At 46.9% G+C, this 18,491-nt stretch overlaps 1 protein-coding gene across 7 annotated transcripts in view; it reads left to right on the forward strand.

Annotated features, from left to right (window-relative positions):
• LOC135914494 (low-density lipoprotein receptor-related protein-like) overlaps window positions 1–18,491 on the forward strand; it is a 172,151-nt gene that overhangs the window by 66,403 nt on the left and 87,257 nt on the right. For 6 of the 7 annotated variants that reach the window (XM_065447372.1, XM_065447377.1, XM_065447375.1 and 3 more), the window contains one exon: window positions 5,795–5,971. The exons of the other annotated variant lie outside the window; for it this stretch is intronic. In XM_065447372.1, coding sequence (XP_065303444.1) covers window positions 5,795–5,971 — 177 coding nt within the window. The remainder of the gene's footprint in view (window positions 1–5,794; window positions 5,972–18,491) is intronic. 7 annotated transcript variants of the gene reach the window in all.

Below are 18,491 nucleotides of genomic sequence, written 5' to 3' on the forward strand. Positions count from 1 at the left end.
ACTGCGGGACTTCAATAGACGCATCGTACTGTGGTGATTCTGCAAGGTCAAGCACGTCTTGTCTTCCCATACAACACATCTCAATTCTTAGTGAATCTTCCGCTTTCTCTGCAAGGTCCACCAAGGTGGCTGGGGGACGCGATAGTCGCTTAAATTTGTTGCGCGTTCCTTGTAATGGGCGACCCATCGTTTAGAATGATGTCAGACCACAGTGTGCACTGCGGGAAATTCCAAATAAAATGATGCCCCATTTGGACATCACATTTTTGGTACCTATGTGTAGCCAGCATTTCCACATTGCAGTTTCAGCCATCATTTATTTCTTTTTGAACTTGCTAGTTTAAAGGATACGAAGAAAGGTTAAAATATATTGTTACTACATACTTATACCATCGTTAATTCATTATGTACTATTGCATGCCGCTGTACATAAGTATTTAGCCAGAGCAAGGACGAAGGCTTTTAAGGGTAAGATTCATTAGCAGTAGTTAACTCGTTCGGCTGCATACACGTGCCTTGAGCCGTCTTCTGCAACAATGCGGCCCATTTCATGTTATTGCGGTAGCATAAGAAAAAATTGCAATGTGGTTACGTTGCTTCCTAGTGAAAAATTTGTGCGCATATGTTTCGGCTTTTCAATATACTGAGGCCAAGAATTCGAGAAAGTCATGAATATACAATTAGAAACAACTTTTAATCATCATTTTTTATCATTCCTTCTTCAAGAAACACTCCACTTCCCGTTATTGATTGTTAAGAAGGAACCTTTGTGGTCCGTGAAATAGATGGAACAGCTCGACTTGCTGCACCAATGCCTGGTTCGGCGTAGTGCACCTCTGTCTTAGTGCGGCGACGGCGCTGGGCCTCTGCTCGGGCCACTCGTTTGGCAGCAGCGGCAGGCGAAGGACTTCCACCGGTTGCCACATTCATGGCTTAGAAAGACCAGGGTGATAACAAACTATTGCTATAGGCAGACGCATTATACTGTATTATAAACCGTCCGTGATGCTCAATCAGATTCGTGCCGAACATATCGCAGCGACCACCGTAAACGGAGCGAGGTTAGTACAACTGCCTCACTTATCGGGAAGTCGCAGGAAGCAACGCGTAGGCACATAGTAACTTTGTGCGGCGAAGAGATGGCAGCGAATGACTGACGCTGCTAGCGAGTCAACTGAAGGTGGCTCTGCGCTTCGGCTTGGGAAGCGCGATTACAACGGCTACGTAGGCGAACCAAAGCCCGTCCTCACCCAGGCCTAGACAGGAGGCATGCACGGGACTGGCGCCGCCTGCAAACAAACACTTTCCCACATTTATACAGGCTACACAAAATGTACCCAGACAAATACAGCAACACATGCCCGTGGTGCGAAGGAACACCGACATTGGAACACATAACATTCCAGTGCGCGTTACGTCCGGCGGCTGCCACCTCGCCGCTGCTAGACAACACTCTACATAACTGGTCGTGGGAGGCGCGACTCGCGGAAGTGGAATTGGGAAGCCAACTGGCGAGCCTTGACCAGGCCCGGCGAGCCGCTGTAACCAGTGGGGCCCTGGAGGAGGGGCTCCACCCACCATAACCAAACAGTCTCTGTTACAATAAACGTTTACTCTCTCTCTCTCTCTTGGGAAGCGCGAAACGTGACCCGGTGAGCCGGTGAAACGTGAAACGTGAGCCGGTGCTTCGGCAAGTGGTGAACACAGCTTTCTCTCGCGCGGTCGCCGCCATGGATGAGTGAGGGGGAAGGTGTCCACGCAGTGGCGAACGGCGCTGGCTATGCGCTTCGGCTTGGGTAGCAGCACATTGCGGAGACCAACCGCCACCGATCCGGCGCTCTGACTGCCGCGCGCACAGGCGTACAATTGGAGGAGGAGCGAAGAGTGCAAGGCTTGCGCAGTGCGGGAGAGATGGCGCTGGGAGCGTGCGCATTAGCGCAGCTAAAGTTCCTTGATATTTTCAAAGTACCGCCACTCTTTGAACTCTGCCGCCGCCGCGCGACTTCCTTGCCTCCGCCTCATAGAGTTTCCTACAAACCTCCTCGCCCCTTGCCCGTCCCCCCAGCGGGAAGCTGTCTTGCGCCCGATTCTCTGCACGACGATTGGTGTCACTGCCGTTGGCCTTGGAAACGTGCGGTGCTTGCGTTTTCCTTGTATTTTTCTCTTTCGTCCGCGCCATTTTTCTCGGCTGTCTCGGCGCTTTAGCTCGGCGTAGCGAACGTTGTACGCTGTATTTCCTGCTCTCTGTGCTTGCGCTATGCCGTGCTGTTGCGCATATAACTGCAGCAAGAAGCCTGAAGATGGTTATGCAATATTTGTAACACCACAAGGAAAGCGTGGCGGCTTGCACAGGAAGCAGTGTCTGCATAACGTTGGCCGAAAGAATTTGGTTCCGACAAATAACAATGTTGTTTGAGATGTAAGGTGTCTTATTGTCCGTATCAAAGCATTCCCCAATGCTGTATTTTTTTTCAATTCTTCCGGCCAGCTCACCTGCCTGCCCCCCGGAATATGGACTTCTACCTCAGACAACCAAGAAGATCCTGGCATCGCTTCGTCGCTACGTCGTCGAGATAAACCTTGGAGCGTCGTCGTCGGCGGCGGAGGATCTTCGTCATTTCGATGGACAGAAACCGCACCTCCATCGGTTCCTACTTTTAGTTTTCTGGATATGGGCAGACGGACCGGCTCCAGGCTGGGCGAACGCATGATCGGCCCTGCGGGGACAGGTAGCACCCTCGTGACCTCGAGGACTCCACTAAGTGGCGACGAAGTAGTCGGTGATATCGCGTTGCCGTCACCCTTGCTGTGGGCGTGGCGCGTTCGCGGTGATCCCTTGTAGTAGTCCCCAGTCGCGTTATGTGCAGAGGGGGTAGACATGTCCGGCTTCCCCGCAGTGACAGCAGAGCGGGCTGTGGGCGAGGGCGCGCCAGGTGTCCGTCTTCCTCAGCTAGCTGCGCTGGGCGACGGGCAGGCATCCTGGCGGTGGCGGCCATGGACGTAGCAACTGCAACGTTACGGGGCCCTGACGCGGTCGCTGAAACGGAGCTTGACTGCCGGTGACTTACGGGGTAGGTCATCGCTTCCGGCTGGGTTTGCGGGGATGCCGGAACTGCTCCTATTTCCAGCGACCACTGAACCTCTTCTTTACCTATGTCAGCGCTCGAGGCCAACTCAGGCTTCCACTTTGGGAACAACTTTCGCAGCTCTTCCCGCTCTGATCGTCTCGCGCAGGTCATCAACGCCTGGCGCTTGAGCGTCGGCGCAGTTTGTTGTTACCACTCGGTGGTTCTATTGCCTGGCGCGCATTGAAAGCGTCTTCACAATCGTTGTGGCTTCCGGAAGAAATTCAACCACTCTCTTGTGCGGGTTGCTTATCAACCCCGCGAATAGATTTTCTTTCTCACCCACATCAAGAACTGGCTGAGGACAGACATCTGGCACTACAATCTTCGACGTCGCTATGTGGAATACCAGGCAGGCGACACTGCTTAAACCCCGATACGCCGACAAGAACGCAGTGAGAAATTATTGCGAGACCATTTCTCACCCCAAAAGATTATCCGACAAACTGGAGCACTCAACTATAAGGTCGTGTCAGACGGCACTTCGCCATCACAGTGGTGTTATTGGTGACCTGAAATTGTCCACGTTGTGCGCCTCAAGCTGTTCTACCAGCGCTAACGAAATTCGGGACATTGTTTCTTCATTGCTTTGTTACTATTTTACAAACTGTGCTTTTCTTTTTCGCTCTCCTGCTATGTGTCCTGCATCCAGATGGTACTGTTACAGAGGGGTATTGACACGTGTACTTGTTTATCTTATGGGGTGGCCGCGTTTCACCATCCAACTGATGTTAACGCTCAACGCAGGACACGCCTCTATGTATCGGGTGTTTCCCGAGTGTTATGGAAGGGCCTATCCGCTATCTGTTGTCAGCGAGCTTTGTGTAATCTGATAGCGTGGATGCTCGACGCTAATTGTGTAGTACTTTCTAGAAGACACGCGGACACCAGTGGTTTCTCTGGAACCTTCAATGACTCATGTATGAAAGGCGACGCGCTTGACCCGCTGATTCATTTCCGACGATCACCCACTGTAATCACCGCTATCGTTGTGCTCTGAGTGCATCCTTTTTCTCTGGGCACACGGGCGCCCAATAAAGAGTTTGGCCATTCACAGATTTGCTGCTATGTTCTTGACGGTCACTACCATGTAATAATATGTGTAATTGATTTGTGAACAGCTGGCAACGCAATCAATTTCCGTGGCTCGCACGGCCTCGTTGTCGTTAAGAACACTTTGCTCATGCGGGTGTTGGTAGACGGCCTAGCATAGGAAAGCTCGCTCATTCCCTTCCGTACGCCGACAATTCTTGATATCCGGATCGGTTTCCCTTCTTCCCCCACAGACATTGCGCTAACTTATTTTGTAAATATAAGTATTCATTTTCGCTGAAGTTGATCGGTAATCTTTCAGCTGATCTTACAGGCGGGACCGAAGGTGACGAACACTCACCAAAATGTGCGGGCACCTTTCTTCTTTTCAGGACAGCGCGAAACAAGCGACCTTGTCGTATGTGGAAAACTGGGCAGCCGAAACTATATATACAACAAATATCAGTCGCTGGCTGGTAAATCCTAAGTATTACTTCAAATTCCACGCTGCAAGTAAAAGAATTGAAATATTCTGCTCTGTATTTTTCCTGTGAGATAGCGTGAAGAAATTCCTCGTCAATACTTCCTGTGACTTTGTTACAGGCGCGCTTCTGCTCCGCAGTCTTATCATCATAGCCAAGAAAAGCTGATGACTAAGAATAGTTTAACTAGTGCTCGTAATAAATCATGGTAAACGAAATAAATAATCGGAACATGCCTATCCTATCCAACTTTTACCCTTCAGAATTTCAGAAAATATCCTTTTACCCCACAAAGAAAATTAGTTTCAAATCAACCCATCACTTATATTGTCCTTATCTTCAACTACGTTTGCTTGAAATATTACGTCTCTATTTGTGTGCTGTTTAACTTCGTTCACCCCAAATTGGAAAAAAATATGATGTCCGTTGTCATCGCCTAATCATATCTTTATAGTATGTTATTCACTTCGAAAGTTGGGTTTCGTGCTGTAGCTTCGGTTACGGAGTGAATCGTATGATATAACTCAATTCGCTTAAGAACTTCGGCAATGTTTTGTTCAGCAAACACTTGTACGCACCGTAAACCCTGTTAATTGTTCGCTTAATCACCATTTCACCTGAAAAAGGAAATGTGAAAGACAGTGACGTGCCTTACAGACTATTCCAAACGGTGCACAAAAAATACTTGTTCTATTGCGCCAAACATATACTAGGAGTCTTTCCTACAACCACAGTTTTACCAACTTCAACCACCACCCCCTCCTTACTTGGAGATGATGTCGCTTCGACTACCACGCCATGAAAGGCGTGCTGCTAGCGGCCTTTGCGACGCCCCGTATCGCACTCATCGCTTTAGACGTTCATTCTTCATATGTGCACGCCCTTCGTGATAAGGGATATAAGTAACTGCAAAGCTATCACTGACAAGCTTGTAAAGGGTAGGCTACTACTGCGCTATACTCGGTTCTTGTATATAAATTTAACCATATAGAAGTTCACGCGAAGTTTTAACGCTTCTTTTGCAGATAATATGAGGTCCATGGTGTGCCGTCATATGCGCTAGAGATTACGCAACAAGCAACATATTTGTGATTGTGACCAAGCGTTAGCCTTTTATCTATTTCTGATCGTAAAATCCTGACTTTTGTTCCCTAGCATCCCAAAGCCGCAAGAAGAAGAGCACTGCGCACCTTGCCAGTGCGACGACAAGCAAGCGGTGTGCTTTGTTGTCGACACCATGTGCCACTGCGTTAATGGGAGCCTTAGGTCCTGGGATACGGGAAAATGCGCCACGAGCAAAGACGACTGCGGCACACTGCTCGTTCCTCCACTGTAAGAACCGCCTTCTTTGGCAACAGGCAAAATATTAGCTGTTATACCACATTCTAAAGCCAACGCCATATATAACTGGCACTATATGTGGCAGTATGCAGCAAGTGTCTGTGTGCAATGCAATATAGAAGTGACCGCTAGATTAGGCGGTGATATAATAGTGCTACAGTTCTCGCAAAGGCCGCTAATAAACGTGTTTCATTATTTGACGAGTGAACAGAGGTTACTCAAAGGTCAAACATAGGTCGAAACGTAACTCTTGTTAACCATACGCTGAATATGGGTAATATTGATAAACAATTCAAGGTTCTACAATACCAGCAAACTTAAATATGCATGTCAGCTTCTTTTTTTCATTTGTTTAAATGTATGGCGCTGTAAACAACACCATCTCATGACACCTGGCCTCACTCGAAGCCTTAGTGAAAATCTTCTTTAAAAGCTAGAAGTTCATCGTCAAAAAGTTATTATAAGCTAGACAGGTCGCCAGATGCCTCCTGCTCCAAAGTGGAGCACCAACGCTACAAAGTAAACATTATTTTGAATCAAAATGTTTCGCCAGATGTGTGTGCACTCTCCCCTGATATCATTTCACAATGGTGCTACTGAGGCTCGGAAATGTGGCAACTATTTCTAAATAAAGCATTTTTAACTGAAGATGTACCCTTCGCAGAAATAACGTAGCTCATGAGCCCGGTGCTCGAAATATTGAGAATATTGTGCACTGGCATCCATCTCACCCCATGTTGTTCTTTGCGTAATCGGCACTCCTTTTATCGCTTAAATGCGTTTCGTGTTCCTGCAGCTCACTTGAGCTTATAAAAAGCTGTGAAAAGACTTAACTAATACAGACCATGCCAGTTAATTCTGCCATTGAGTGCTGTGAAAACATACACAACGGCATCAAGAAGAGTACGCCATCCGACCACCATTTATATAGGGCTCGTAAATTCACCAAGAACTACGGAATAATGAAAATTCTCCAAATGGGGCGCGTTTAACAAGTGAATAAGCAATACTTCTGCAACAATGAGGCAGTGAACGTTTCAAAGATGGTCGACAATCTGATTCCCGGTGAGGAACTTGATCTTTTGGCAAGTACGGTGACAAACGTCAACAGCCCCAAAGAATAATAAAATTCAGCTTCCAGTGCAGCGGCTGCAACTCACGAAAGAACGACTGCTGAGTGCACAGCAGTAGGCAGATGTTTCCTATTTCTGATAGCTCAAGCACTCTACGATGGTGGCTTTTGAGCCGCCTATACTTGTACTTACAAAGAGCACCGTCAAGGTAACCCATTTCACGCCTACACCTGCTTGTGCAGGCCAGCGATGGGTTGTCTCCTGAGAGTACTCCAGAAAGGAAACAACACCTGACGCGGTGCTACCTGTGATGTGAACGCTCTGAAACAGGGTCGTGTTTTTTTTTAAGCTTATTTTTTCCTGTCAACGCTTTGCGTTGGTTATTTACGCGTGCGGCCTAGGAATTGCCCTATTATTTTACCATTGTTTCGCGCGCTACATAAGCAGCTACTCTGAAAAGGCTACTTGCGCTATTTTAAAAGCATAATTTTGAAAATTTTCTTAATACTCAGAAAACATTCTGCATACAGTGAAGAAGACAGGCGAACAATAGGCGTCCTTCCGGCATATATATGCATATCATGGATCAGGGACCTACTATATGTCCGCTGTAGGACGAAGGTCTCTTCCTGCGATTTCCAATTACCCCTGTCCTGCGCCAAGTGATGCCGACTGGTGCCTGCGAATTTCCTCATTTCAACGCACCACCTAGTCGTCTGTCCTCCTCGACTACTCTGCGTTTCCTTTCTGTTGGCACCCATTCTGTAACCCTAATGGTGCACCGGTTACCAAGCATACGCAGTACATTACCAGCTTAGCTCCATTTTTCTATGTTAAGGTCAATTAGAATATCGGCTACACCTGTTTGCTATCTGATCCAAACCACTCCCTTTCAGTCTCTTAACGTTATGCCTAGTATTCTTCGTTCAATCGCTCTTTGCGTGCTCCTTAACTTGTTCTCAAGCTTCTTTGTCAGTCTCCAAGTTTCTGCCTCATGTGTTAGCACCGGTAAAAGCACCGGTGTTAGCACCTTTCTTTTCAATGATAGTGGTAAGCTTCCAGTCAGGAAAGGACAATGTCTGTATTACGCGCTCCAAATCATTTTATTCTCCTGTAAATTTCCATCACATAATCAGAAACCCGTGTGAGTAAATGAGCTAGGTACACGTACTCCTCCACCGACTCGAGAGGCTACTGGTGATCCTGAATGCTTGCTTTCTTTTTAGGTTATTGATCATTGTCTTTGTCTTCTGCATATAATCTTCAACCCAGCTCTTGAACGCTATCTGTTAAGGTCCTCAATCATTTCTTTTAACTCGTCCCCAGTGTTGCTCAACAGCACAATGCCATCTGAAGAAAGCTTAAAATATATTCTTCCTAGATATTTCTAACATCGTTAACCCTTACGTCCCAATTATATGCCGATGGACATAAAGGCTTTGCCAGAGTAAGGAGAAAGGCTTTTCGAGGTAAGAATCATGAACGGTAATTTACGGAATTGGCTCCTTACCCGTCGGGGTGGCCGCCCTACACTTCAATGCTGCCCATTTGATTTTATTGCGGTAGCGTAACGAAAATTACCGGCGATTGCTTTACTTCCTAATGCGAAGTTTGAGCGCAGCTCTTCAGCTGTTTCTGCTTTCCGATATATTGAGGCAAATGTTTCGAGCAAGACATGAATGTACACAGTTTCCTTCTTCAAGAAATACTCACACCCTGTTCTTGATTTGTATTAAGGAAGCTTTGGGGTCGGGTCGGAGAGGTCATTAGGGGTTTCGGAATGGGTTCCAAGGGAAGGGAAGCGTTCCAGGGGGCGGCAGAAAGTTAGGTGGGCGGGTGAGATTAAGAATTTTGCAGGGACGACATGGCGACAATTAGTACATGACCGGGGTAGTTGCAGAAGTATGGGAGAGGCCTTTGCCCTGCAGTGAACGTTACCAGGCTGATGATGATGATGATAATGTGGTCGGAGAAGTAGATGGATATATGCTCGACTTGCTGCACTAAAGCCTGCTTTGGGGTGGCACACGTCTGGCTTCGGGTGGTGACGGTGCTGGACCTCTGCTCAGGCCACTCGCTTTACACCAGCTCCAGACGAAGGACTGCCACCGGTTGCCTTGCTCATGGCGCAGAAAGAACTCGCTGAGAATAAACTATGTATATAGGCAGATGGATTATGTTATAATATAAACCGTCTGTGAGCCTCGGACAATCAGAATTATGCAGAACATTTCGCACCAGCCGCCATACAAGGGGGGTAGCTTGGCGCAAATGCCGTGACCCGCTGATACTGAGCCGGTCCTTCGGCAACCGGGCTGTCGCACGGCCGCCGCCACGGAGGAGTGGGGCAGTAGGGGTACAGGTAGTAAAGAACGAAGGTAGCTATGCGCTTCGACTAGGGAAGCAGACCATCATCGAGATCAGCCATGACCGAACCGGCGCTATCATTGCCGCAGCACAGGGAGCGTGCGTCTAAATGTCGCACAAAAATCCCTCAGGTGACCTGATCCTCGGTGCCTAGGGACAAGATCGTTTAGGGACCTATGAGAAGGCGCGATGGTGGCGGCAAACATTGCCGTGGCGCAATGTGGCGCGTTGAATCTCTGGCCAATGCACGAGCACATCATAATTGGATTTCTCCGCTCTTTCTGCGTATGCGCGAGGACCAGTGGTTGCGAGAAAGAAATGGGGGGCTTTTGATGCTTAGAATTTCTCTTTGCCTATGTACTATGGGGGAGAAAGTTGTTAGCTCCGTTTGTCTCTAGCCGAGCTGGCCGCATAAAATCGACAGAATGTGTGGCCGGCCAGGCGAAGAAGCCGTGTACGAGGTGTGTTTGTTGCTATTTTGTTGCGACGGTAGCATATTAAATTCTGATAGTCGCAGGGGGATACGTTGGGTCGTGAGGCATTTTTGTGGATGACTTTAATGGCAAAACATTACGCCGTGCGGATGCATAGTTCATTAGTCTCGTAGAGCATACCACACACTTCAGGGGAACCGTGGCAACGGAACCATTTTATGAATTCAACTGCCATGCCGATGCATTAGTTCCTAAGGTAACTGAGCATACAACACACTTGGAGTTTCGTGAGAATGGAACATATTGTACTGCGTATAGGAAAGTACTAAAACTTGCGTCGCCATGCAGTTTGAGCCGTAGATCGTTGGGAGAGCTGTACAGCCACACTGGCAAAACACTACGCCCTACTGATGAATACGGAACAAATGTATGCTAAAGGAAAATGGTCGTCATGCAATTTCATAGCAGCAGAACCTTGTGAAAGTTGTACAATAACACTGATATTGGCTACATGGCACAGATTCGTAGCTATTCTGAGGTGCTTGTGCGCAAGGGTTATTAATGAAAGAGTGCGTATTACTAATCCTGGCTGTTGCGATGTCTAGCTCATATACAGGGCGCTCTATGTGGGCGAAACACTGGCTCACATCACTAAAACCGTATGCGAAATAGCTCTGAAGGCCTGTCAGTACACTTGTTCTGCGTCTCCGTGCTTGTACTGCGACAGGAGATGTGACGGCAGGTGCGCCCGTAAATCACACTATATCCTCTGACAGTGACCGCTTTCCGCTCTTAGTACACTTCCCCACAGTACACTGCGCATGTTTGAATGCGCGATTCTGGTGCCCTACGGCGAAGCTGACTTTAGGCAAACGGCATTCTCCAAAGCTCGAGCCATCTTGACCGTCACTGCGGATAGAAAACGCATACACGTTCAAGCAATTTCAGCTGCATCATTTTAACGATGTTTACCCCTCTTTACTAAATGAAGAATGATAACGTACGCCTGTGTGGATGACTTAAAGTTGATAAAAGGCCTGGTAACTTACATGCAGTCAGTCGCCTTGCCGGCCACGCATTCTGGCGATTGTGCCGCCAGCTCGGCTAGGGACGAACGGAGTTAACAACTTTCTTCCCTGTAGTACCTAGGCGAAGATAAATCTCAAGGACCGAAAGTCCCCACATTTCTCTCTCGCAACCACTGCTTCTCGCGCATGCGCAGAAAGAGCGGAGAAATCCAATTATGATGTGCTCGTGGCCAATGCCTCCTTTACTAGATGCCTGTCGCGTCGTTAGTTTTACCGTTGGTGCGGAGGTTCCTGTAGTTCAGGATAGTCGCGGAGAGATGGCGCTCGCTGCCGCCCCTACTTCCTGTTGCGGAGGCAATGACGATTACTAAGCTAGCACGTGTTCGACCAATGGCTTGACGAGAGACCACGGGTCCTGCCTCTGCGATTGCAACAGGCACCCGCTAAAATCTCAGAGGCAGGGAAACGTGAGTCATGTTCTGAGCAGCAGCTGCACCTAGCGCTCGCGGCCAACGCTTGTTGGAGAGGAGGAAATAGAGGGGCGGGAATCAGCTTCTCAGCTCACGCGGCAGGCATCTTCTAAAGGAGGCATTGCTCTGGCCCACGCTGACCACTGGTTGTATGATTTTTCCGCAGTAGGTTTAGTATTTGTTTACGAAACGTCGTACAGTAGTAGTGGTGTGGTATGTCGGCTTTTGGTTTCGGTGAACTCTGGTAGTGTGAGACCCGTATTTCGAAGAATTCACTGGTGCTGACGATCAATTGGCGTAAGAGCTTGCCTCGTGTTCGCCCTTTTAGGCAGCGTCATCGCATCACGCATGCACCTTTACTTTACGGGCGTCGTAGGCGGAGGTATTGCACAAGGTCCTCGCCGCGACTTACGTTACGCAAGTAATATAATGCTTCAGGTGGTATTTCATGACAATTGTTTAGGCGTCCTTGAAATGTGGCAGCGCATGTTTTCAATTGTGTTCAGCGCTAGTGCGCTATCCATGACTTCATGCGATTTACTTTTATCGTGGGCTTTACGACAATTATGGCGTAGTTCTGGGAACCTGACGGACCTTTAGTGACATCACATGGTCTAGCAGAATTCCACGAAATAATATGCAGAGTTGATGTATAATATTATTGGTACTAAGGGCGCGATAAACACGGTGAGTTGGGGCTTGATACCGTGCCCTGTGATGTTGAGGTGCATTTCTGCACGTTTGTTTACGCTCTTAGTTTTACCAGTGGGACGCAGGGTTCTGTACAAAGTTCGGACGAAAATGGCTATATGCTTCCGCAATAACTTCACCGAAACACATTTGTGTTGTGCGATGAAGCAAACATTGTATTGCGGTAACGGGTAGTGTGGCAGCCCTAGTTCCAGATTCTATATCCCCGTCACCCTGAAGATACAGCACCGTCCACTTTGCTGTCATGTCAGGTGCACTCAAGCTCTCTATTTGTCGGTATTTTTGTTTTCACATGCTAAATGGCCTCTCCGCAATATACGTATGTAGCGCGGTGGACCTCTTCAAAGTTGACAAATGAATTGACAGTGTCATTGCCTGTAGCTGTTAGCTCCCTGGGTCAAAGATGAAGGTTTTGTGTGAAGCATGTCAACGGAAAAATGTTGCTGAGAGGATGGGAGTGCTGCTGATCGCAGTGCTGCTACGAAGCCTGCAATGTGGGGCAATGTCTAGTTGTTGCGGACGGTGGCATTAAACGCTGGCAGGGGTCGTTCAAGCGCCAGTCACCTTGAGTCTTCTGGGGAGCCATGTGCAACAGACATGCTCATGTGCTGGAAAATGGATGCGCTATTCCTAGTCCCAACCTGTGCCTAAACACATGGCGAGCAATCTTGAGCTGGTGTGCAGCTAGGCAATGTGATAAAGCATGTGTAGAAGATCAAGTAGTGAGAGGTGTATGCACAGATAAATAGGTGCCTAAATTCATTTAAGGTTTGCTAACCTGTATGACACAGTGGCGCATTCATGTTGGGGGATTAGCCAAGAAAGAGCATATACCCAGTTCCAAAAACCCTGTACCAAATTTGCCTACTACGCCATCAAATAATCAGCACAGGTTGTCTAGTTTTTGCACATACCCAGTGACCCAAGTTGTCACAAATACATATGACGAGAAAATGACAGCTACCAAGCCCAGGGGAAGCGGCAAAGAAAGTGTTTAAAGAACTGGCAACAATGAAAGAGGGCGATGTGTAGGGAGCTGATGGTGCAAGCTAATACACAACCAAAAATATTAAAAAATCAAAACAACAGAGTTGTGATAACTTTTGCATACCTTGAAAACCCACCTTACTCATAATTTTTATACAATCTGCGTGTTCTCTTCTACGGAAAATATTTAGGCTAACATTGATATCGAGCTAACCTGCCTTCCGTAAATTGACTCCATGCTATGCCTGCAGATTTCTTAATAGTACCATGCTATTATGGCCTCCGCTGCCTTCGACCATGGTTCCCTGGTTCGACCATGGTGCAGTGCCGATTATGTGATCTTACGATTGAATGACCAATTTGCATTGTATATGAGTCCGACTCCACTTCAGTTAATCTCAACCAATATATTGGCTACACTCACTTGCTGTCTAAGGAGTGCTATACGGTTCTCTTGTCATAATGCTAAAACTGCCATAGTCTAGTTCACTAAGCATTGCACGGTTCTGTTTATTTTCAAGTTTCTTTGTTTTCCGTCAAGTTTCAGCTACAGCTTAGTACTATTAGAATGCACTGATTGCGTAGTTTTCTCTTCTAGGATATCAATAAACTGAAGTAGGCACTCCAAAACATTCTTCTTTGATGTTATCCTCATGATCCAAATCTCCTGTGACTACTTGGCCCAGGCAAACATACTTATGAAACAGGTTCAAGAGGCTGTTTACCAATCAAGGTGTCATGATAAAGACAAAGGCAATAAAGGATTATAGCACCAAACAGGGAAAAATGGCCATTCGAAACAGCACATCGCTGCTTGAGAGCTGCAGGCTGAGGGATTCCAAACATAAGAACATGCACTGTGTCCAGTAGCATCTACAGACGCTTTGATGTGCTGATCTGCGCCCCACCTGCGCAGTTGATGTCACCTGAGGACATTGGTTGGCAAGGAGTCCCCACTGCTGACAACCATGACTAGCACTAAGCTTCCGATCTTGCCTTGTCTATAGCTGACGAATAAGCAGCAGGAGTTAAGGAGGCATGTCAGCGAGCATGACATGTTAAACATCTCAGACTCCTCCCGGTGATTATGGTCAATTTGCTTCGACAGTATTCATACCGTAACCATATACTCTACGGCATGCTCTATTACTGCTATCAGTTTTGAAGGTTCATCTAACAGTGCTGCACCTGTAAGCATTTATAACACAATGTAAAATTAATTATTCTTGCGTTTCCTTTGTATTCGTTTAACTCTCTCACGGCCGCTCGATGAAAGCATACATGAGCATGCCTCCTGTGCCACAGAGAGTTCGGCAAGGGTTTGAAGCAGGTGACAGTTGCTTCCAACCAGTTTGGCACGGATGTCTCTGTTCCAGGATAAGTCTATGGGAAGGCGCTGACCAGCATTGTAGAATTGATTCTTTGATTGTGTTCCATTAAGTTTGTGCCATGCTTACATTTGCTTTTTATCATCATTCTTATTTTGATGCAGTAAAAAAAAATTGTTGAAGCCTTCATAGGAATGCGTTATATGATGGCGCCATGATGGTGCTTTCCGCTGCTGTGCGGTACAAGTACAACAAAATCGTCATTTGTCTAGTACCATCCCTTTCCATGTGACTTAATTAGAAAAGCACAGTGCAGCACAGTTCAAAAGGAATTTCTCAGCATGGTACATGTAGCAAAGGGTCCATATGAAAACTCTGTGAAAAGTCTTTCACACGTTATCCTTACTTTACGGATAAGGATTACAAAGAGACAATGAAGCTGATGATGGTGCTTTCAGCTGCTCTTATTTCTTTACAAACTACCATGGTACTCGTGAAGAAGAAAAGTATGCAACGTAAGGAAGCTAGTCTCATCTCTTTATGTTGTAATGAAAAGTAAAGCAGCTAAATGCAGAGGATTAGAGGAACCTCTGAAAGTAAGGGCACCGCATTTGTGTGATGATGGTAAACTGTAGGAAATTGTTGTACGCTCTGAAGGCATTCAAAATAATGCTCAACCTAGTGGAAAAGTTAAATAATGTAAAAACTGAGCACTGGCGTACGCAATGCCGGGATTGGTGTAAAGAATGCAAGTCAAGTCCATTTTTTCTTTCCGACTTGAGATTTTCCAAGTCCAATAGTCCCCAAGACTGCTCTACACTTCGGATATGTCTTGCGGTATATCCATTGTGAAGAAAACTTGTGCAGTGACAAAAATGATCGTGAAGTGAGAAGTGCCTCTCAGAATCACTTTATTACCCAAAGATTTGGGAGAAACCGTATGCGGAAAGCTACACTAGGTAACTTAGTCGACTGAGTCTGGAGTTTTTGTTTACATAGCATACATATATAGTGAAAGGACAATCCACGACATTCAACCACGGTCTCCCCTTTCAACCTCCCAGTCTTCCAATAATGTTGTCATCCGATAACGGCCGACCCGTCAGGTGCCGTAAACACGTGAAAGTGATCGTAGGAGAATGTTGCTCATGCCTTCGCAGCTTATACCCACGTCCATCATCGCACGCGTTTTCTCGCACTTCTCCCCGGCTGTTAGTTTAAGCGCTATCTTCTCTCAAACATACGATCATCAAACAGTGAAGCGCGGCGGAGATTTCCCTGCCGCCTGCTATTGGAGAGGCGCCTATTATATTTTAACTAAAAGAATGCACGGGATCTGGCAAATGTCCTAGCACCCACATACATGCCTACAATCGTGAACATATGAAACACATATTGCGACTACTGTTTCTACGCTCCACATATCACGCTGCAAAACGTACTAAAGAGAGTAACTGAAAGCACACAATTTGTTCGTGAATCTGTATGCCTCTTCCCTTGATGTGGCCATGTCTCAGTCGTTCTCGCTACAAAATTTACGTACAGTCATCAGCGGAAGAAAGACGCAATGGCGAGCACTGTTTATCCATGGCGAAACTTACGACGGCGAGTAAGTGAAAGCATACGAGTTCCACGGGAATCTGAGCCCCTCTTACCTTAATCACGTAGCTATGTCTGAGCGATTCTCGGTACTCTAAGATGGAGCAGGGAATACATTTAAGGGCTGAACGGTAGCGCTGTGGCATTTTATTCGTTGACGACTTTACACACGAACTCGCGTACGCAGCCCAACAAGAATTACCAAGCCACGCACATCCAGGACGCCGTCCTCGAGCCGGATGTTTACATCACGTGGTTTGGAATCGAGCGCATACAGCGCCGCCTTCTGTCTCGTATTTTGATTGGCGGCAATGAATCGGGAGTTACTTTTTGCAAAGGTAGCAAGTGTATATCTGCATTTCATACGTCGCTTACTCCTTTATTTGTCGAGTGTGGTCACGTGGCTCAAGTCCTGCAATGCGGAGAAGTCGCCACTAAGGCACTGATATAGAAGTTAGCACAGATGAACAAATATTTTCATAACAGCGTGCCGTGCACTGCATCGCCACAGCTTGGCAGCTTCATTATGTGAACGAGTCCACACACACGTGCTTCTGAAATTGCAGTCATCTTTTGTATGCATTATTCAATTAATGCATTTGTCTTTCTCATTCATGTTTACTGACTGTCAAATACATGATTTGTTGGGTGCCCTTACTGTACTGGCTACACTAAGGTCTTCTAAGAAAAGCTACCACTGACACATACAAAATCGTTGTGTTCATTGTAAAGCTTCTGCTTTACAGTGTTGCACCTGTGTTGCATCAGCACCTGTTGCTGATGTTGCACTGAATGACCCATGATCATGCAAGCATGGCTCATGTTTTCATGTATTGCTGTGGTTCTTATATAATATGGCAGACCTCTATGTAAGTGCGCTCCTGCCAGGAGTGTAATAATACACAAATCCTAATCCTAGACTAATGGTGTGCACTATCTTGTTTTCCATTTGCTTTTTGCACTTTCAATGCAGTGTGACAATGATGCCTAGAACTAAGTGGAAACGATGGCGTGCGTGTGAATTTTTCCAATCAATTAGACTTCAGAGAGCATCATGTCAAGGCGAATGGAAGTCAGCGACATAACCTCTGGTGCAATAGGGGTGACAGTGGCACATAATCTCCCCAGTAACCGCAAAAAAGAGACCTGCAAAGGAACCTCCTGAGCGTGAAGACAACATTGTTCGGCATGACATTCAAGCCAGCGGGTCTTCATGCAACCCAACTGCATTATACAAGGCCATATTGGTATCGAAGAACGAAAAATACATGCTCTAGAAAAATACGTCCTCTCTATATTGCGCCCAGAACCAAGCAGGCCATGCCAAAAAATATTTTCTGACAGTCTATACAAGAAGATTGCAGCCATACATGACCTACTTAAGCTTCCAACACTGTTAACATAACCATTTAAAACCGGCAACACATTATTTGCATCCGCGAACTCGCAGAACTGCACTGGACTCGGAAACAGCCACAATACTAGCAGCCAAATAAAAAGGCGGTACCTTTGGTGCTTTGAAAATCAAATGATGCTGCCGACTTTACAGACACCTAGGCATCATCGTATTGTAAATTACTGCAGCTGGCTCACACCTTTGTCACCGTACGAACCCAGAATGTTGCCGCGCTTTAGATGCCACGGGACTGGTTATATATGCCACCACCTATTTGCACAAAGTTGGGCACAGAACACGAACCTGAAGTCCGGCGCGCCGTGGCTCCTCATACATTTTTGCACGGACCCTAAATATCCCGAAGAGGCTTGTCGCAAAAAAGAACTGAAGAAGCAGATGGAGCAGGAGGTGCGTAGCTGATTACTGCGCAGTCGTATTCAAACTCCACAAATGCGAATACACCGGACAAGAGTCAAGTGAATTCCTGCACGATACAGACACAACAAGCCGCTCACACAAGCAGAAGATTTCTGTGATATTTGCTTTAAGAATGAAGGGCTATACGCAAGAGGTGTCCGGATAATCAAAATGGGAACCTGGCCATGGCAGTAGATTGCGATATCATACTGAAATGATGACGGAATGTGTCAAAAAACTGAGAGTGACTTTAACAGATGCAATAGGTTAAATTGAGCAGCTGGAGAAGCAGCAAACTGCTCACTGCACTCCTCCTTGCACTTGAAGATCAGCAGCATGGAAAGAAGAAGACATGTGACGCTTTGTGACGCTAAAGGGTGTGGCGTTGTACTATACCATCGCTGGACCTTGGCGGAGGCTCGTGGCGAGCTTCTGTTACCCATTGCCTGGGTGCAAGGGGTTGATCAACGCGCACACAAATGTAGTCGGATGAGTTCAAGTACAACCGACTTAAGTTCAAGAAAGGTTACCATCAATGTTCACCTGGGTAAAAGGACCCACAGGGCGACCAAGAACCATATTGAAATAGCCAGGGTTTTTGGTATGCCCCTAGAGTACAACTACTTGGACGCCTCGGTATGGGACTGCGTCCTTGTGAGAGAGTTCAATGACCACGCTGTTAGGGCCAGGGTTCGGTTGCG

This window comes from Dermacentor albipictus, chromosome 8 (assembly GCF_038994185.2).
Source record: "Dermacentor albipictus isolate Rhodes 1998 colony chromosome 8, USDA_Dalb.pri_finalv2, whole genome shotgun sequence".
Lineage (NCBI taxonomy): Eukaryota > Metazoa > Arthropoda > Arachnida > Ixodida > Ixodidae > Dermacentor > Dermacentor albipictus.